We start from the raw sequence: 22,786 nt of genomic DNA, 5'->3' as shown, positions 1-22,786 counted from the left end.
TCTAATTGGTTAACAATATGTAAACAAAAACTTATGTTGCCGTATACAAATTTAACAGATTTTTCATAGACAATATCAGCTGTAATGTAATGAGTTGAAATATGGTGGTACAATTTTCGTCGCTCTAATATAGTTTTTGCATAGAATATACCTGTAGAAATTCTTTGTTCATCCCGGCAGCTAGCCCAATTATTTTTCTAAAGCTGTACAAGAAATAGTACTTCGAATTCACTGTTCTATCCCACAGCTAGGACCTTCAGAATAATGTTCGAACTACTCTCGACTCTACATTCATAGGCAATATTATGTTCAGTAAGATTCTGCAGAAGCCATCAATAATTTAGTTCTCCGCAAACATACTCATCGCACAACAGTAACGAATCCCAAGTCCTAACATTATCTTGCAGATGTTGTCATATTGAATTTGAAGAGCGTTCAAAAATCTCTGCATATTAACCCACAAATGGCCCCTGTAAAACAACATGAAAGAACTTACACAATGTAACTTTTACTTTTGTTGTGGTGTTAGCAAATTCTTGAGGTAATAATATTTTCTGTGTCCATCTGAAATAAAGAAACTTCTATGAAGTTCTATCGAAAGAGTCTAATATTACAAAGGAGTATCATATTGTATCCACCGTGAAAGGCCATTGTTTTATATCAATGTCATGCGAATTTTTTAGATCAAGTAAGCGTATCTGGCAAAAATGGTAAATAATGACACCATATTTTGAAATTTTGAAAGTCATTGTGACTTTAATATATATTAAAAACGAGATAGAACAGGTCGATATGTATTAAATCAAATGTAAATTAAAAGATTAGAAATATGGCAACATCAATTATGTTCTACTATTTATTGGTCGCCCAATACTCTCTTTTTTTTACTCTTTTTTTATTAAATTGCCGAATTAGTGATGACGTTCTTGAGTCTATTGTAACACAAATTCGTAAATATTAATCAATAAAATGAATGCAAAAAATACTGAGGATGACAACCAGTCTTCTCCTGCCCGGGATATTATAGAAAGTCCACGGTAAATATAGTGTTTTACAGCTAAATTTTATGTTATCGCCGCCCGTGTCTTTGAGATCAGTGACAGCTGATTGCTTGGCGCCAAAGTCAAAGGCGGTAAATGCGTGATATTAATGATTTTACCTTTAAATTGTGATAAAAGTGAATTATTTGTGTTAATTGTAGAAAAAGGATGCGCTTGGAAAACTCAGCACGCAAAAGTTGGAGTTTAATGGACAGAAGGACTGATACAGAGGTGAGTTACGTGGACTCTTCCCGCTCTTTTAATCACCACACTTCACCTGTTTTGGGTTAGAATCAACGAATTTACCGTTATATAACACTGTAAATCAAGTTCAGTCTTTAATAGTTATTAATCCATTCGTATTTCGCTAAAGGTTTAAATCGCTTTAAATTTGAGACAAAACGTTACTCTGAGAGATACTAACGAATAGGTATATTTTTTTAGTTTAATTTATTATATTGGTATCGAATGGTAATAGTTACTAAGTACAGTTACGAGGTTTCTAGTTTTCTACAGTTGCTACGGCATTAGTTAGTATATTACTTAGTTGTTTAGTGAAACAGTATTACATGCTGTTAAAGTTATCGGTTTTTGCATCTGGGGGCGCCCTACGATCTCTTGTAGCAATATTATTTTAATATTGTTCAAACTCTTGTTACAAAATTAAATTCTTTATTTTAGGGACATAAGGGATGTGATAAGAATTACAAATTAAATATTAATATAGTTTGATGTTTGTGCTCATGATGGTATTTGGTTTAACTAATATACGTTAGAACTAAGTTTATTTAAAGTTACATCTGGTCATCTGCTTATGAATTAGCATATATAGCAATGTCCTGGGTTCAGATCAATTGTGGTTACTACATGATTGATGAATTCCTTAACGACAAAACTACAGATAACCGAAGAAAGATTCATCATCATCATATCAACTCATTACGGGCCCTTACAGGGCAGGGGTCTCCTCCCATAAAGAGAAGGGGTAAAGGCTGTATTCCACCACGCTGGCCCAGTGCGTATTGGTGGACTTTTTGGCCCAGTGCGTATTGGTATTGATGGACACACACCTTTGAGGATGTTATGTAGAACTCTTAGGCGTGCTGGTTTACCCAAGATGTTTTCCTTCACCGTTGAAGCAAGTGATATTTTAATTACTTAAAATGCACATAACTTACTAGTTAGTTGAATCCTAGCTTACACCAAACTTTTGGTGTAAGCTAGGATTCAAACTAGGCCCACTGGAAGTGAAGTCAAACTCGTGCCTAATGGGCCATTACCGCAAAAAACGAGTAAACTATAAATTGTTGATAAAGAGCAATCTGCTGAGTTTCTTGCCGGCTCTTTTTGACGGAATCTGCCTTCCGAACTGGTGGTAGAGTAACAAAAACCAAACAACTCAATGCTTCGAAAGTGCTTATAAACTTGGCCTAAATGTAATTCATTATTTTGACTTTGAATTTGCTCCAAAAAACTCATAAGACTTGCTTCATTTTTTTCTTGGGAAAGAATCTATAATTTTGTAAGTAGGAAGCGTGCTTCCCTAGGATATTTTTGGGGTTTAGAACTTACGTACCTCACAAACAAACACACTCTCCCATTTATAATATTGGCATCTGTTAATAACATAGTTTTGTAAAAAATAGTCCACAATTTCAAGTGATAATTAACGGCTTGAATCGCACATAACTCCGAAAAGTTTGAGTTGCGTGCCGGAAATCGAACTCTGTCCAAAGAAGAGGCTATGAACACTAATCCTAAGTGGTACAGAAAGAGTACTTAGGATACTTTTGGGGTTTAGCCGAACTTACGTACCTAACAAACAAACGCTCGCTTTTATAATATTGGCATTTGTTAATAATGTAAGTATTGTATAAAATAGTCTTCACAGTACAAGCAAGTGATATTTAATAGCTTAAAACGCACATAACTCCGAAAAGTTAGAGGTGCGTGCCCAAAATCGAACTCTGTCCACAGAGGAGGCCATCAACACTGATCCTAAGTGGTACAGAAGGAATACTTCACTAGGATACCTTTGTGGTTGAGCCGAACCTTTAGGATACCTTTGGGGTTTTGGGATACCTCAGAAACAAAAAAAGTTATTATATTGGAATTGTAAGTAGGTAAGATGTTATACTTTGTCAGCTTTAAATGTAGAACGAAGCACCGACTGCAAAAAACATTTCTTTAATACCTAATATTATCTAATTTAAACTGCATCATCGGTTTACAAAGTATGTCAAATGAAGTAAAGATCTAAATATTTTGTCTTGTATCTTAAACTAATATATAAAACTAAAGAGTGTGTTAGTTTGTTTACTTGAACGCGACATTCTCAGGAACTACTGGTCCGATTAGAAAAATTATTTCAGTGTTTGATAGCCCATTTATCGATGAATGATTGGTTTATCGTCACGCTAAAACCAATAGCACCAATGAAGATTTTCGATGTTTCAAAATCGACGTTTTTTTTTCCTTTTAAGTTTCGATAAAATTTATTTTGACTCTTTATTTGTACACCACAACACAGTTAGGAAGATAAAGGACGAATAGAGAGAAACACAAAGCTGAAAAACAAAAAAGGCGGCCTTATTGCTTAAAAGCGATCTCTGCCAGGCAACCTTAGGATTAGGACAACAAGAGCGAGAACAAATAGGTGGTGTAAAATCATTATAAACCTACATTCAAATAAATACATACGAACACATAAACAAAATATACACAAATAAAAAAAATATATAAGTATGTATAAATATGTTGCTAGCTCACAAACTTTTCCCATTTTCTGCAGTTAACGGTAAAACTTTAGATCATTTTGACAGCCGATGGGCGCAGTGGACAGCGACCCTGCTTCTGAGTCCAAGGCCGAGGGTTCGATTCCCACAACTGGAAAATGTTTCTGTGATGAACATGAATGTTTTTCAGTGTCTGGACGTTTATCTATATTTTATAAGTATTTATGTATATTATTCTTAAAATTATTCAGCAGTCATCTTAGTACCCATAACACAAGCTACGCTTACTTTGGGGCTTAATGACGATGTGTGTATTGTCGTAGTATATTCATTTATATTTTTTACTGAAAGAAATCCAATACAGCCCTAACATTAAATGCAAAATTAAAATCAAATGGCTCTTGTCACTTTATAAGGTCCGCGTCGCGTAGCGTGGGTACTATGCGCGTGTCGGTCTTTTATCTTCAATAGGGTTGTCATCAGTAAACACTTAGAATGTTATGAATTAGTTTGTATGGAAGATTTTTTTTATATATATATTTTTTTTTTTGGTTTACCAACAGCTTTTTCGGAATGTCCAAAAAAACAATTTAAACTAGCTTATACTGTATGAAGACAAAATGTAAATCTACTTTAAACACCGCATGCAATAAATAGCGTTAAACTAGCTTACAACTACACAAACAAGATGAAAGTGTATACAGTGTAGGAAGGAGAGAAAAAAAAAAAAGATTAAATTATTATAAAAAAGCTTGGGTGTAAATTATTGCTCTAACCAGGTTGCTCTTCTAATAATTTAAAATGACATTGTGAGATGGTGATACCAAAAAAAAAAAAAACACCCGGCTAAGTTTGTTGTGGGCTTCTTTTTAGACCAGGACGCGTTTGGAACCCTCGTAGCTTTAGTTTTAAGTTTACGAATGTGGTTATCGCCATCATCTCACTACCGTGTAATTCTTATGTACGCATCAAAAGTGCCACCTGTGGGCCTACTTGAATAAAGATATTTTTGACTTTGACTTTGACTTATACTTTGCTTAAAGCTAATTAAAAAAAAGAATGAATATGCGTCTTCCGATTTGATATTTTTACAGGGATTCCTTATGAAAGATACTTATGCATCTTTCAACAGTATTTCGTAATTCGGTTACACGTTGTATATGTATAATAATAAATGGTGAAAACTTTTCAAGGTATTTCAAGAAATGGGGGTCAGCCTCTTGGACCCCGACGACGGGGACAGTAATTGCGATGCAGCGGCTGCTAATAATGTAAGTATTGTATAAATATAATTAATAAATAAATATACTACGACAATACACACATCGCCACCTAGACCCAAAGTAAGCGTAGCTTGTGTTATGGGTACTAAGATAACTGATGAATATTTTTATGAATTAGATATACATAAATACTTAGAAAATACATATAAACACCCAGACCCTGACACTTATGCTCATCACACAAACATTTTCCAGTTGTGGGAATCGAACCCACGGCCTTGGACTCAGAAAGCAGGGTCGCTGCCCACTGCGCCAGTAGGCCGTCTAATATCTCTAATATCGTGTAATAGTTTTTGAATTTGAAATTGCATGTAAGTAATGCACGCTACCGCTAGTAATAGATATTCTTTGTCCACAGCACAAGCCAAATCTGAAGCGTAAACGGGACATAGAGAATGTAAACCCCAACATCAATAGTATAATAATGTCCCCGAGGAGCAAGTTCAGCCCCAAGTCCCCACGGGGCAAGCTGAGCCCCAGCCCCGGGCCGTCGAGGGTTAAAAGCCCCAGGAGCTCTGAGAAACGTGAGTAGACACACACAAACATAATTTAAAAGCAAACCTATTCCTGATAATTTTGAAAGAAGAACAGTACATAAATTAAAAAAAAGATTAATCTGTGATAGACTTTCAAAGACTTATTTCAGAAAAAAAAACGTGTGTACTTTTATACACGCGTAGAAAAAAGGTATTTAATACATTAAAAGTTTTATTTTAAATCACTATCTAGTCAAATAAAGTTTATTTTTATTTATACACTTTATTTGTACACCGCAAATAAGAAAAAAAAAAACAATGGACACAACAAAAATAAACTTAAAAAGTAGGATACAAAGGGCGGCCTTATCGCTTAGTAGCGATCTCTGCCAGGCAACCTTTGAATTAGGAAAAAAAAGAAGAGGAGAATAGACTGCTGGTGGTACAAATATTAAAATACATACATGCGAATAACTACATGCTTATACATAAACTAGTGTACACAAATATATAAAAAGTAAATAATATAATTAATAAATAAATATAAAAATAAACTAATGTATATAATAACAACACTTACATATTTAAATACTTTCAAATTCAAATTCAAATTCATTTATTTCAAGTAGGCCTACTTTATAAGCACTTTTGAAACGTCAAGTATGCATGTTTGTGTGACTTTGACAGTTGAAAGTGTTCAGCTAACTTGCTAGGCTAGGCTATGGCAGGCATGTGTGCGTGTGTGTGTGTGTGTGAATATTACCGAACTAAGATAAAACTTCAAGCAACTTTTCAGTTTCTGCATATGTTTTATTCTATAAAGAGTTTGAACTGACTTTTTTTTTATTCTCAGTGAAACCGCTGCAGCCATCCGACCAAATATTGGAGACGAGTCTCAGCAACGCTTATTTAATAGACGAAGAGACCCCTCTGGCTCAGTCGGTGAGCGCTGACTTTAAAGGGTTCAATGCCAGCTTCTCCAGTGGGAAGAAGCGGAGTAACGAGAACAGTTTTTCGCGTGAGTATATGATATTATTTAAAAAATGGAACAAAAATATATTTATAATATATTCAAAATATATAAATACTAGCTTCTACCCGCGACTTCGTCTGCGTGGACTTCAGAATTTGGTCCTAAGCTTCAAGAAAAAAGTAGGTTAGAGATAAACTAGATTTTGACGGCCGATTGGCGCAGTTTGCAGCAACCCTGCTTTCTGAGCCCAGGGCCGTGGGTTCGATTCCCACAACTGGAAAATGTTTGTGTGATGAGCATGAATGTTTGTCAGTGTCTGGGTGTTTATATGTATATTCCAAGTATTAATGTATATTATTCATAAAAATATTCATCAGTCGTCTCAGTACCCATAACTCAAGCTACGCTTACTTTGGGGCTAGATGGCGTTGTGTGTGTTGTCGTAGTATATTTTTTTTATTTATTTATTTATAAACAAGAAGCGATTCTTGATTGATTTTTTAGCATAGAGTTAGATGAAAGGACGGAGAGTAACATGGCTACTTGTTATCCGAATAAAACAAACTGTTTCCACCGTATGTATAATGTTATAAACGCGAAATTTGTGTTTGTTTGTTTGGCCCTCCTTTACGCCATCAATCGACGTGAGTTTTGACATCAAGAAAACCCGACGGTTCCCACTGGATGTTTTAAATGTCGCGCGCATTCAATAACTATTTGGCTAAACCATTTAAAATCAGAAGATACCGAGGAATTATTTAAGTTACACATTTAATTCATAAACACAGGCATATATAATTCAAAAAACAAAAATTCCAAATTCATTTATATCAAGTAGGCCTAATATAAGCACTTTTAAAACGTCAAGTCTGTCTGATTGTAGTGACACACAAACACATACAGCTTTTTTTTTTGTTTTAATTTAATTTTGTTGTATAATTTTCGCTTATTCGTAAGCAATTGTGGTTAACGTTATCGTGTATGTATAACTAAGTTCTGGAAACTTCATTATTTTTATGTGTAATAGTACTGTTTGTTTCCCTTGAAAAGCTTATAAATATACTACGACAATATACTACGACAATGCACACACATCGTCATTAAGCCCCAAAGTAAGCGTAAATACTTAAAATATACAGATAAACACCCAGACATAACATAATAAATTAATAAATAAAAATTAATATGGAATGCCCTTCCAGCTACCATTTTCCACAGTGCCTACAATATGAGTACCCTCAAAATAAAAAAAAATAGCTAGTCTACTATAAGAAAATAAATTCCATTCCAGGTCACAGCATAGATGACGTGAGAGTGCAATCGTCACATTCGTCGGCGAGTCAGGATGACGTCACTACCGAAGGCGCCGACACGTTCTCGCTTCTGTCCGACGAGGTCATCTTGGGAGTCATGCGATGGCTACCTAAACGCACTCTCGCGCACTGCATGCTCGTGTGCAAACGGTGAGAGACATATTTATCTCCACATTACCGAACTAGATGGCGCCACAGAAATCCTGCATCGCGCTCGTGAAGTGTTCGCAAAAATTTACTGTATATACAACGTCCAAAGATGAATGTTCGGACCTCGGCCCCCGAGAACGATCACCCGCTCGGAGGAAGATCTTCGTATTTTTACGGCCGAGCGTATCACCATAGCTCCCGTACAGACGCACACTAAATATATACAGGGTTATATAAAATATTCCAAAAAACTCTCGGCCTATAATTGTTTGTATTAAAAGAAACAACTTTTGTTTAACGACTATCCAAAATTCATTATTATTTTTTATTGCATAGAGGCAGGCGTAACTTTTCGCAATTCCATCATATATTATGAATAACATGATTCATTAATTTTGTGTGAAATAAATTAAGCTTAATTTGCTATTCTCCACGAAAAGTAGGAGAATCTGTATGGTGTAATTTATAATTTCTTCAGTTATACTCCACACCAAACAGATCTTCGGCGATGTACCCTCTACGAACGTTTCGCTCCGAAACCGGAGCATCCTCAGGAGATGTTGTCTTTACAATGAATAATTGTCAACATCTCCTGCTTTTAATCCCAAGAAGAAACCTATTTTTCGCGTAGTATAGTAAATTAAGCTTAATTTTCATTGTATTAATTTATTTCATACAAAAGAAATGAATAAATCATGTGATTTCTGTAAAGTGACATTACACTGTGAAACCAAATACATGTGATTCGACAACGTCGCGTAGTCGGGTCAGTGACCGCACGATCTAGTTGAGGTTCGCGTGCGGTTGTCGATGTTACATTACAGAGTAGGAACATGTAGAGTATCTATATAAAATATTTAATATTTCACAAACTATCGAGTTAATAAAAGTTTTAGAACAAAAGTTGTTAGTTTTTATGTAAACAACTACAAGCCGAGAGCTTTCTGGTATTTTTCATTTCACCCTGTATAAAATACTAGCTATGATCGGCGTTGCTGTCCGCGGCGAATAAGTCTTTTGTATTCAATATTGTACAAAGATACTCTACTTGTTACTACTCTGTAATGTAACTTCGGCAACAGTGCGCGAACCGCGACCGCGGCGCGGTCACTGACCCGACTACGCGACGCTGTCCAATCACAACCAAATGTTTGGTTCCACAGTGTAATATCACGTAAGTGATATAACATGTTTTTTTTTATGAATTAAATTAATACAGAATTTTGAAAAGTTGTAGAACAAAAGTTGTTAGTTTTAATGCAAACAACTTAAGGACGAAAGCTTTTTGGTATTTTTATTGAACGCTGTGTAGTGCAGCACGGCTAGTATGGGCAGGAGACAATTATCTCTCCGGGGAAAGGGTATAAATTTATCTTCTCCCACAGCTTTATCAACTCTCAGAGCACTGGCACACGAGTGGAAATAATATCCAAATAATTTGTGTGTATTTGACGGCCGGTTGGCGCAATTAGCGATCCTGCTTTCTGAGTCCAAGGCCGTGGGTTCTACTCCCACAACTGGAAATTTTTTGTGTTATGAGCATGAAAGTTTTTCAGTGTCTGGGTGTTTATCTATATATTATAAGTATTTATGTTAATTATTCATAAAAAAAATTTTCGTCAGTCTTCTTAGTACCCATAACATAAGTTTCGATTACTTTGGGGCTAGATGGCGACGTGTGTATTGTAGTAATATATTTATTTATTAATAAACGGGGGTAAACTTCTTCTATTCCATGTTCCAGTGATTTAGCAGGTGGGCACGTTAATTATATCCCCTGTCAGGGGGTATAATTTTTGTCTCCCGCCCGTGCTATACATTGTAACAAAATTTCTTTCTTACAGCTGGTACAGAATCGCGTGCACCGAAACGCTATGGCAACGTTTAGACCTGGGTAACAAGACACTGTCCAAGGATGCCTTGGGGAGGATACTGAATAGGAAACCTGTCATCGTCAGATTCGCTAGTTCAGAGGTAACAAACATTTTTTTTTAAATACATTATTTCTATCTGCCATCGGCGGGCAATTAGCGCTGTTAGCAGCGACCCTGTTTTCTGAGTCCCAAGGCCGTTCGATTGTCATCGTCAGATTCGCTAGTTCAGAGGTAACAATCATTTTTTTTAAATACATTATTTCTATCTGCCTTCGGCGGGCAATTAGCGCTGTTAGCAGCGACCCTGTTTTCTGAGTCCCAAGGCCGTTCGATTGTCATCGTCAGATTCGCAAGTTCAGAGGTAACAAACATTTTTTTAATACATTATTTAGATCTGCCATTGGCGGACAATTGGGGCGCTGTGGGCAGCGACCCTGCTTTCTGAATAATATACGTAGATACTTTAAGATTTGCATGTCGCAGACTGCGACTAAACATGTATAATATTTTGTCATGTTTTAAGCAAATAAATGAATTTGAAATGGAATTGAAGATTATAATAAGGAAATTATGTTGATTTTTAACATCCCCAATAAAATCGGATTCCCTATTTAAGATGTCTTAATTAGGTTTTTGAAATACATAGAATTATTCAATTTTATAAAATGGCTGCGTCCCAAACTTGGTTTACATACGTTACATTATAAAATTCAATTTATTTTAAATATTGTATTATATATGAAGTCAAAGTCAAATATTTCTTTATTCAATTAGGCACATAGATGGTACTTTTGATGCGTTGATTATATACAAAATGTGTACATAGCAGTGAGTAGTGATGGCGAAAACTATAATCGTTAACTTAAAACTAAAGCTCACAACAAACTTAGCCGGGTGTTATTTTTGCTATCACCATCTCACCTTGTCATTAGAAAATATTTAAGAAGCAACCTGGTTAGAGTAATTGTTCACACCCAAGCTTTTTTATCGTTTACGTAATCCTTTATAGTATAATAGGACTTTTCTATAAGCTTTCGCTTAATACAAACTTTGAACTTTTTTAGTGACATCCCCAAGATATCAACCGGTAATTTATTGTAAAATTGTATACAATTTCCTTTAAATCAATTGTTTATTTTGTGTAGTCTAGTGTACTGCACTGCAAGTTTATTTTTGCTTCTAACATTCAAATTATTGCACTCACATTTTCTTTTAAATTTTAATAATTTTTTGTGACATTATGTATTGTGCTGAATAAATTCAAATTTAAATTTAATATGAGTTTAATAAATAAATATACTACGAAAATACACAAATCGGCATTTAGCCCCAAAGTAAGCGTAGCTTATTGTTATGGTTACTAAGATGACTCATAAATACTTAATATAAATAATTACTAATAATTAAATAAATAATGTAAATAAATACTATAGTTTAAAAAACAAGACTTACTTATAATATAATAAAATTCAATATGCTATATAATTCGCGATCAACAGACAAATCTGTGAGATGACAGTTTCATAACCGATCATCATGCCTATGGACCTTCTAACGCTGGGAACAGTCCTAATTATAGAGAGGATTTTAGACCCACAACGCTGCTCTAATATAGGTAGGTGGGCTTAAACACTGAATATAAAAATCAACAGCTAGACATGCTCTCCCAGGCACGAGGGTAGAACTTCCCAATTTCTAACTACGTAAAGTGGTACTAACAATTTGTTTATTTAATTCTAGATAGGAGAATGGCACCCAACTTCTACCCCAATACAATCACGCATACAATACCTAGACCTGAGCATGTGCTCAATAGACCATCGGACACTAGAGCAATTGCTCACCCGATGCTCAGGACTCAGGAAGCTGAGCCTCGAGAGCGTGAGCCTGAGCCAAGCCACTCATGAACTTATTGGTGAGTTATCATTTAACGCGAATGCTTTTGTACCCTTTTCAACCCCCGATACAAAAACTACCTTGTGTTATAAGTTTGACGTGTCTGTGTGTGCGTTGTTGTGTCTGTCTGCCTGCGGCAGATGAACTGATTTTTATGTGAAAGTTGTTTTAATCTGAAGTTTTCTTAGCTATGAAAAATAGATGAAAGTTGGACACAAAACAGCGGATATTTTAACAAGTCCGTCAATATGGGTGTCAAATAAAAGCGTGTGACTAGTAGAATACTGTACACTGTGTCAAATTTCAAATCCAAGACGGTCGCCACGAAAAAAAGGCGAATTACTTTTTTTTCACAACTGCCTCGATATGGGTATCAAATGAAAGGGCTTGACTAGTAGAATAACGTACACTATATTATTAGACGGGGGTTTTTAATTTATACAACATGCAACGGTATCACGAAATACTGTTGAAGGGTGCATAAGTATATTTCATAAGGAAACACCCTGTGAATATATTAAATAAAAAAAGGATATTTTTTTGTATCAAAAAAGCATAGTTTTTGTTTCCTATAGTGTTATTATTTATTATAATTATTATTTTTCCTTACAAAGTAATTCAAAACATTCTAAGTGTTTATTTATGACAACCCTATTGAAGATAAAAGACAGACACGCGCATAGTACCTACGCTACGCGATGTGTACCTAATAAAGTGACAGGAGTCACATGATTTTACTTTTGCATGTGATGTTAGGGCTGTATCTGATTTATTTCAGTGCAAACAATCGCAGTTGTTTACTCAAATCTATTTCGGTTTCACAGATAAGTCTCAGAGACAGTAAATAATGTACATTTCAAGCCTGTGAAGTATTATTTCTGATTTTATTTACACTTTGTATAATTGATTTACTCTAAACTCTGTTTTAGGCCATTGCAGTAACTTGGAAACGTTGAATCTAACTATGGCACAAAATGTTACCGATGAAGGCTTGTCTGCTATACTGGAGGGATGTATTGGGTAAGTTACTTGTCATACTTTTGAAAACTCTATAGCGCAGTTATGAGTGCTGTGGTCTTACAACTCCCCAGTTGTCCCGAGCTCGATTCCCAGCGGGGGGTTTTTTTTAAATTCACTACAAGTTAGCCCTTGACTGCAATCTCACCTAGTGGTAAGTGATGATGCAGTCTAAGATGGTTGATGGGAATTTATGATTTCTGAATGGGTAAAAGCCCATTAAAAATAAAATAGTTTATTTTTCAAAAATTTTATTGTTTTAACAAGATTGCAAGTTTGGTACTTTCTTTTACATGTAGTAGCACTACACCTGTATCAAAAGACTCCGCTCTTCCATATCAATATCCAAATGTCCAATGTCTTTGGAAGTTGTATACAATGTGTAACGGAATAACGAAAAAGTGTTGAAGGATATGTATATTTCATAAGGAATCACCCCGTAAAAATATTAAATCAAAAGAAGCATATTAACTAACTAATTCAAAATATTCTAAGTGTCTACTTATGACAACCCTATTGAAGATAAAGACCGACACGCGCATAGTACCTACGCTTCGCGACGCGTACCTAAAAAAGTGACAGCAGTCACATGATTTTACTATTGCATGTGATGTATGGAGGGTAGAGGTAAGGAGAGTCATCTGTGTATATGAAAAAGTGTCGTCAAAATGTATTAAATTAGGATGGCGCCACATTTGCATCAGGGTAACTCTTAAAAGAAGCGCCAAATATAAATATTGTTAGAGTAGGCTTGAAAAATAAACAAGGAAGTATGGAGATACAAGGAAGTAAGATTATATTTACCACAATATTTTGTACAACGTAAGTTGTTGAAATTCTCAATAATTAACTACTTTAGTCGATAATGACATTAAATTGTTTAACTCGGCATACTTCAATTCATCTACGATTGCTACATTCATACCATACCCTGTGCATCCACCAGCGCCATTGTGGAGGATTTTTGAACTGTTATTTAGCGCATACAACTGGACACTTTTTCAACTTTTCTCCCATATAAGATGACTCTCCTTACCTCTACCCTCCATAATGTGATGTTAGGGCTGTGTCTAATTTCTTTTAGTAAAAACTATGGCAGCGGCTTACCCAAAAACTATTAACGTTTCGGTTTCACAGATAAGTCTCGGAAACACTAAATAATGTACCTCAAAAGCCTCTGAAGTATTTCTTCGGTTTTCATTTAAACGTTGTATATGGTCATTATTTGTTGACTATTTCATGATAAGGTTGCTTGGAAGCATCCGGCTCCGCTTTCATCTCTCACAAGATAGAAAAACGACTAAAAATTGTAAAATTTAAATAGTTGATGTTGGAAAAGTGCAAATGCTGAGTTCCTTGCCGGCTTCTTCTCGGTGGAATCTCCCTTCTGGACCGGTGTCGGAGTCACTACGAACAGACATACTTGACGTTCTAATAGTGCTTATATTAGAACTACTTGAAATAAATGAATTTTGTATGCGCGATGCAAGATCTTTGTGGCGCCATCTAGTTAGATAACGTGGAGACCCCCCCACTTGCTATTACCACAATCTTCATCGGCTTACTCGTACTGATTTTTTTTTTTTTCTCTCTCTCCAGGCTCCAATCACTAAACATCTCCTGGTGCAATCTAAACGAGGCAACGTTGAATGTGCTGGTGGAAATGCTACCACAGAAACTGCAGAGGCTAAACCTGAGCGGCGCTAGAACGTTGACCGATGACAGTAAGTAACCTGGGTTAGAAGCCTTCTATGATTTTTTTAATAGTTATAATTGAGATGGTGATAACAAAAAAAAACCCGGCTAAGTTTGTTGTGGGTGACTCAGACCAGGGCGCGTTTGGAACCCTCCTAGCTTTAGTTTTAAGTTAACGAATGCTGTTATCACTATCACTAATATTAGTGTAACATATTAAATGTATGAACGCTTCATAAGTGCCTGTGATAAGGTCTACATAAATAAAACATATTTGAATTTGGACAAAGCATAAAACCATTGCCTACCAACAGTGCAACACTTTGCAGGGTATGCAAGGAGCACGTCTTGCAACATGCCGCCCTGTGTCTATCAGTGGCGTGCACTTCATACAGCCATAAAGCACTGCCTACCATAATTTCTTGATATAAATCTTATGTTAGCATGATTTTTCAATATTATGCATCTGCCTGCTTTATGCTTATATGCACGCCACTGGTCACACATCGCCATCTAGCCCCAACGTAAGCATAGCTTGTGTTATGGTTACTAAGATGTCTGATGAATATTTTCTATAAATAATGTACATAAATACTTTAAATAAAAAAGAAACGTATAAACACCCGGACAATGAAAAACATTCATGCTCGTCACACAAACATTTTCCAGTTGTGGGAATCGAACCCACGGCCTTGGACTCGGAAAGCAAACTGCAAATTGCGCCAGTCGGCCGCCAAACTACTATTTATGTGTTATTGGACGGCCGATTGGCGCAGTTTGCAGCGACCCTGCTTTCTGAGTCCAAGGCCGTGGGTTCGATTCCCACTGCTGGAAAATATTTGTGTGATGAAAATGATTTTCAGATTTCTGTTTGTCTGTATATTATAAGTATGTATGTACATTATTCATAAAAAAATATTCATCAGTCATCTTAGTACCCATAACACAAGCTACGCTTACTTTGGGGCTAGATGTGCGTGGTCGTAGTATATAAATTATTTATTTATTTATTTATTTATGTGTTTTGTATTCCAGTGGTGGCAGCGTTGGTCGGCCGGTGTCCACGCCTTCTTGAACTGGACCTGTCTGACTGCTCTCGGCTCGCGGTAGCATCGCTGACGGCGCTTCTATCGCTCAGTAGACTAGAACACCTCGCTCTGAGCCGCTGCTACCTGCTACCACCACACGCTTTGACGTTAGTAAATCTCTTACCCACTCATGATACCCTGGTACTTCGTATCGAGCTTTGACGGCCGATTGGCGCAGTGGGCAGCGACCCTGCATTCCGAGTCCAAGGCCGTGGGTTCGAGTACCACAACTGGAAAATGTTTGTGTTATGAACATTAATGTTTTTCAGAGTCTGGCTGTTTGTCTGTATATTATAAGTATTTGTGTTCATAGCCAGTCGTGATACTTTTTGGTCAGTTTATATGCCGGTACGTAGACAGTTATGATTCCCTGGTAATTCTCAACTAGACTTCATAATCTGGTCTTTCCTAGCCAGTTATGATTCCCTGGTAATTCTCAACTAGTCTTGATAATCTGGTACTTCTTAGCTAGTTATGATTCCCTGTTATTTCCCAGCTATACTTCTTAATCTGGTACTTCTTAGCTAGAAGTGATACTTTCGTACGACGTGCCATCCATCATATCCTACATTAAAATGACCAGAGAAGCACAGCAATGAACTTAACGGGACCCCCCCTTCCCCGCATTTATGTTTATATATATAATGTCCTCAGCAAACTGAGCAGCATGACGGCGCTGCAATACCTGGAAGTGTGGGGTATGCTGCCCACAGCGTCCACGAATGCGTTGCGAGCAGCCTTACCTGCGATACAGATCAACCAGTTCAAGTTTAGGTGAGCCTATTTTTTTCTTAATGCTTAAACTTTGTTCATCTCACGAAGTTTTAGGTTAAAGGTTTCTGACTAAAGGTTTCGTTATAACAGTAGCAGAGAGAACTTTGGATGGGTCTTGAGGCACTCCGACTCTGGTGGGTTAGGTTACAAGGTTAGGTTATTTATTTTTAAACCACACAAAAAAAAATGCTCAGTCGACTTGGGGGGTCCCTTTTTAAAACCTGATGCCTATTGATTAAGCTGATTTGAGAAACAATTTCAACAAATCGTTTATGATGACTAACGAGGTGCCATAAATATTCGAAAACTTGTGGCAAGAATCATAGACAAGTTATTGAGTCACCTAGTGAAAATTGATTGGTGAAATGTTTATGTATGCGTAGGAATCTCCTTCGATTAGGCGTTACGTTATATACTTACTTCGTAAAAAATGTATTCGTTCTGTTTATCAAATAACAATTATCCATCTACAACTTTATAAAATTTTAAAATTTGGTAAATTTTAATAAAAAAGAAATTATATTATGAATAGGATAGGTAAAATGATTAGTTTGTGGAATACGTTTGTGATTTGTTTAGTTTTAAAACTTTTGTGGTGATCATTTGTTTAACTTTTTTTGTTAATCATTAGTACGATACTATAACTCTAACTCAAACTTCCACTTTGCACTCTGATGACGTAAACTCTTGTGTATTGTTTCAGCGCCATCTCCCGCCCAACTGTGGGCACCCGACGCACTTCCATCTGGGGGCTGAGAACAAGAGACTGAAAAGAACTAATATTTATTGTACATAATTTATTTTTAGCTTTAAATAAAATAAATAAATCAAAGTATACTGTTAACTTTGAATTTTTCTTTGAAGTAAAACTTCTTTGCGATTTTTTTCTGACGGAAGTAACGCTTACGTCAGACGTCTGCGTAGTTTCCGCTATTTAAGAATAATAATTTGGATTGGTCGTAAATATATGTCAGCTAGTGTCGAATATCATAATCAATTAGGATTATTTATTTCCGATATTTTCAAACGGATCAATTGTGAATAGCAAAGTGAATAAAAATTCAAGTTTTAAAAAATATATTTTAAATTGGAAATTTTTTCGAATTACTCTAAATATACTTGATTATTTGTTACTTGTGCAAATATATTTTCAATAAATTTTCTGACGATTGCGACATTCTTTAATATTCAATGACAAGGTTATATTGTCATGTGCTGATATAAACTTCAATTTTCTACTCTCAATTATTCTATTTAACAATTGAAAATATTTATAAAATGTGAAAGTGATATTAATGAATTTAAAATAGAATATAAAATGAAATAGTGAATATTAAATGAAATGGCAGAGTCCCAGGAACATTTTACCCTTTCACCAATAAATAATAAAAAAAGTTTTACTTCAATCGTGCATAAATCTTACACACGTACTTATTTTTTGTATCATCATCATCATATCGACCCATTACAATCCCACTACAGGCCGTAGTCCACCACGCTGGCCAAAAGCGGATTGGTGGACTCTATAAGCCTTTGGGAACATTATGTAGAACTCTCAGGCATGCATGCAGGTTTCCTCACGATGTTTTCCTTCACCGATTTTTTTTGACGTGACAAGGTCTTATAATTCGATGGAGCCAGCTGCACACACGAAATAGCATGACTCACGCGGCGTTACCTCGCTTTGAGGCGTTCCATTTAAGGCTTGAAGTGCAAGCGAGAGCGTGGAACGAGCGACAAAGAGGCACAATCGGCCTCCGCTTTCGACATCTGTCTCTCTCCTACTTGAGTGAGCGATGCATCCGCGTGGACAGCTGCTATACAATCATACATTAACATGTTTTCGTCAAGTAAGAAGTGCAGTGAATGTGGTGTCAATTGTGGTGAAAAATTGACATAATTATATTTAAGCGTACAAATAAATGTAACTTGATCAATTAAATTGTGATTTCAATTTACCTACTTCTCTATCCATACAAAATATCTATCAAACAAATAAAATTTTCTTTTGAAAAATGCAACCATTCCATCAGTATTTACTTGTGGCATTGTCACGTTCAACTATCGTCCGTAAACCGACGTTACAGACAACCGATTTTTAATTTTTTTTATGTTTATAGACGAGCGCTTGACTGCAATCACACCTGATGGTAAGCGATGATGCAGCCTAAGGTGGCGCGCGATTGCCTAGAAGATGCCTATTCGCTCTCGATTTGAAGGTACTCATATTGTAGGCGCTGGGGAAAATGGAAGCTGGAAGGGCATTCTTATAACATACTTTGCGGAATTCCATGACATACAAAGAAAGTTTAGCTTAATTTGCTCTACTCCGCGAAAAGCAGGTGACACACACAAACACATTAAGTATTGTGTTTTTTCCAAACCGTATTCGAAAAAAATCTAATTATTAATCGAATTTTTATTGATAATTTTACTATTTGTGTATGTGGTGCACAATAAAAGTGTAGGTATTTAAATCGAAATAGCTGTACTGGCCAAATACATGTGTATTATGAAAATTAAGCTTAATTTGCTATACTCCGCGAAAAGCAGGAGAATCTGTGTGGTGTAATTTATAATTTCTTCAATGCTTATACTCCACACCAAACAGATCTTCGGCAATGTACCCTCTACGCACGTTTCGCTCCGAAACCGGAGCATCCTCAGGAGATGTTGACTTTACAATGAATAATTTACGTAAATTATTCATTGTAAAGTCAACATCATAGCAAATTAAGCATAATTTTGATAATATATCATGGATTTCCGCAAAGTAACGCCTGCTTCTATCCAATACAAACACATGTGAGCAGTCCCAGCAAGAGTTGTATGAAAATCCATATCTGTTATAGTTTAGCGGTCAAGTCTACAAGTTGCGGTACTGCAAGTTTATAAACAACTTGTTTGAATTTAATCTTATCTTCTCATTTTTTTAATTGGCCGATGTAGTGCGCAGAGATTTTGCTTTGTGAGTCCAAAGCTATGGGTTCGATTCCCACAGCTGGAATATGTTAGTGTGATGAACATGAAAGTTTCTCACTCCGGGTTCTTTGGGAATTTATAACTTCTTATTTTTCTCTGGTCTGTCTGGTGGGAGGCTTTAGCCGGTGCAAGTTACCCAGTTAAATATCCTACCGACAAAGACGTGCCGCTAAGCTATTTAGTGTTCCGGTACGATGTCGTGTAGAAACCGATTAGGGGTATAACTACCATACTCTAACAGGTTAGCCCGCTACCATCTTAGACTGCATCATCACTTACCACCGGGTAAGATTACAGTCGCGGGCTAACTTGTAGTAGAATAAAAAAATAACAAAAACTTTCTAGGTGTTTATTTATGTACAACTTTATTACATAAAATAGGAAACACTTTTTTTTTCTTTAATATATAGACAAGTGCTTCACTGCAATCACACCTGATGGTAAATGATGATGCAGCCTAAGATGAAGCGTGCTTGCCTAGAAGATGCCTATTCACTCTTGATTTGAAGGTACCCAGATTATAGGTATCAGGGAAGACGGAAGATGGGAGGGCATTCCAGGCCTTTGCGGTGCGGATCAGAAAGGAAGAAGCAAAACGCTTAGTACCTGTTGATGGTATTTCAACTTACCTAAATATAATGACGTGCAAAAGGCGGCCTTATCACTAAAAAATATCCCTTCCAAGCTACCTTAACTAACGGAATAAGGCAATGAGTGACGGGATATCGCAACTATAAATATAATGACATAGATTTACACACAAAAAAATACAAAGATAATTAAATAAAATAACACTTCCCTCCATATTATATACCTATGAAATTTCCCCCCCCCCCTATTCAATATTAAATAAATAATAAATAAATAAATATACTACGACAATACACACATCGCCATCTAGCCCCAAAATAAGCGTTGCTTGTGTTATGGGTACAACGATGACTGATGAATATTTTTATGAATAATATACATAAAATACTTATAATATACAGATAAACACCAAGACACTGAAAAACATTCATGATCATCACAAACATTTTCCAGTCGTGGGAATCGAACCCACGGCCTTTGACTCAGAAAGCAGGGTCGCTGTCCACTGCGCCAATCGGCCGTCAATCGATTAGATAGCGATGTGTGCAGTGTAGTATATTTATTTATTGTTAACAAAAAAAAATATCTCTAGCTACGACCCTACTGTCAAAGACGTGGCTTTACCCTGTACAATGGCATCATGACTAATTTTGAAAAACTGCCCTTTAAAAAAATATTTCCCGCCAAAACGTTCGTCGGGTGTCAGGGCCGCACTCGTGACGTCATAGGCAAATTAGAGCTTTAGTAGTCTTTGTTCCTTAACTAAAGATTATTGATTTTGGTATTAATAACAAAAGGAATAAATTAATAAATAAAGAATAAATAATGTTATATAATAATAAAATGAAATACCAACAATACGAATCTTAAAAGAAATGTATAATTATTATGGGAGTTTTTATTTTTATTTATTCTATCTTATTAACTTATTATCTTATTAACAAAAAACTTGATAGATTGAAATCACAAAATACTTGATTTACTCAGAGATTTTTGAAGTTCAAGCGTTACAAAATTACGTTTATATAGAAGTGACGTCGTAATTTTTTAATTCGGCGTTTCAACTGTCATGGTGGATAGCTATATTTTGAAGTTATATTTTTTCAAAAAAAGTCTAATAACACTTACAATTTGTATAAAAATACTTTTTTCATTAATCCTGTATCATTAGATAAATTCAATATTTTAGTGATTCTTTGCTTAACTGCATAATGGCTTACGTCAAGGGTTTTTGAAAAAAAAAAAATATGGATATAAAATAAAAGACAACAATTAAAAAAAAACTAATTTATTAACATAAATTAAACTACAGGAGGAATGTATTCATAATCAGCTATAAATGTTCTTATTTGTTTAGCTCTTAGTTTTATCTTGAGTCCATCATCGCGTAGATCATCATTATTCTTAATTCCATCGTCATTTCTAAGTTTCTTATCATCACCATCCACCGAATCATCAGAATTATAGGCTTCATTAAAACTATCAGCAAAATCATTTTCTCTATTCCATATCCACTTTTCTGCATCATCCAACCATTTGTTAGCTGATAACGTCGCCTCTTTTATGGATTTAACATTCAAATTATTAAACATATCCGTGAAATCCAATTCCACGGTGGACTTATCAGATTTCTCCAAATAGTTCTCTATTCTTATCAAAACTTGATTGGGATTCCACGGTTCTAATGTTAGCAAATGCAATCCCAATGGCAAAGGTTTGACACCTTTGAAGCAGTTGTTCAAATTTATCCAGATCTCGTAGGGAGTACTGTCTGAGTTGGAAACAAAAACTATAGGTTTCAAATGATTTTCAATAACGTTTTTCCTTTCGTTTATAATTTCATCTCGGTTGCTCGGATCGATGTTATATATTCTGTGATTGCCTCGGACAATAAGACCTTTTCCGTTAACAGTTTCGTTCAAAGCTTCGCCTACACCGAAAGCATCGTCGTGCAGTAGTCTTCTATGTACCATAATTTCTAATTCTCCATTATTCAAAGATGTGCCACCAACCGATCTGTCTGTCAGTACAGCTATTTTTGTGTTATCATCTTCGATTGTTATTTCATTCGTAACCGGATAGTAGTTTCCAGCCACAGGTTCTTCTAGAGTCAAATTCCAGTCGGCCCTTTTATTTAAAACGCGTTTCAACATTTGTCTCCCATTAGAGTCTGTGTAGAACACGTTTTTGTTGTTAATATTTGTTTCGTATCTAACTATAAACTCTTTACCAACGTTATCATCTACGTTGATGGGTCCTATAACAAAATCGTGTTCGAAATAGTTGAGGCCTTTATATAATCTAAATGTTGTAAGGGTATTTTGATCTGATATAGCTCTTATTTCGGTTACAACGGGCCCTTTCACAGTACCATTACTTGTATATGTGATGTCGTATGGAATTTTGGTTTGTGGCCTGAAAATGTACGCGCCCGAAGATCTTTGAGACGTGTTAGTATTGTCGCCGTAGCAACCAGTCCAATAATATATTTGTATATTCAAGTTGGTGGTACGATCTGGTAGAATCATGTGAGTTATTTGACCCGTGCGGTTGTCTATGCGCAGTTTCATGTACTGTGGAAAAGTAAGCGAGTTAGCTATTTATATGGTATCTAAAGCGCCATCTAGTTAAAATACGGTTTTTATGTATTGTCACTAGATGGCGCTGCTCCAATACCATATAATTACTTAAGTGACATCTTGAAGATGTCTCTTAAATAGTTCAAAGTTTGTATGAAACATAAGCTTATAGAAAAGAACCATTATAGTATAAAGGACTACGTAATCGATAAAAAAAGGTTGGGTGTGAACTATTGCTTTAACCAAATTGATCTTCTAATAATTTAAAATGACAATGTGAGATGGTGATAACAAAATAAAACATCCCGCTAAGTTAGCTG

At 35.7% G+C, this 22,786-nt stretch overlaps 2 protein-coding genes across 4 annotated transcripts in view; one reads left to right on the top strand and one right to left on the bottom strand.

Annotated features, from left to right (window-relative positions):
- The first annotated feature begins 877 nt into the window (after positions 1–877).
- LOC120635834 (S-phase kinase-associated protein 2) lies at positions 878–17,141 on the top strand. The gene is made up of 13 exons (XM_039907010.1): positions 878–1,037; positions 1,202–1,271; positions 4,969–5,046; positions 5,417–5,582; positions 6,388–6,552; positions 7,799–7,970; positions 9,815–9,944; positions 11,585–11,759; positions 12,670–12,760; positions 14,357–14,481; positions 15,488–15,647; positions 16,195–16,314; positions 17,018–17,141. Exons 1-13 carry the CDS (start codon positions 970–972, stop codon positions 17,082–17,084), a joined length of 1,587 nt encoding a protein of 528 aa, XP_039762944.1. The 5' UTR covers positions 878–969; the 3' UTR covers positions 17,085–17,141.
- Positions 17,142–21,159: 4,018 nt separating this feature from the next.
- The window catches only part of LOC120635666 (lysosomal alpha-mannosidase-like), a 35,328-nt gene continuing 33,701 nt past the window's right edge, over positions 21,160–22,786 (bottom strand). For all 3 annotated transcript variants that reach the window (XM_039906754.1, XM_039906753.1, XM_039906751.1), the window contains exon 16: positions 21,160–22,460. In XM_039906754.1, coding sequence (XP_039762688.1) covers positions 21,189–22,460 — 1,272 coding nt within the window. In that variant the 3' untranslated portion in view covers positions 21,160–21,188. The remainder of the gene's footprint in view (positions 22,461–22,786) is intronic.

This window comes from Pararge aegeria, chromosome 27, assembly GCF_905163445.1.
Source record: "Pararge aegeria chromosome 27, ilParAegt1.1, whole genome shotgun sequence".
Taxonomy (NCBI): Eukaryota; Metazoa; Arthropoda; class Insecta; order Lepidoptera; family Nymphalidae; genus Pararge; species Pararge aegeria.
This window is presented reverse-complemented; position numbering and strand designations above follow the sequence as displayed.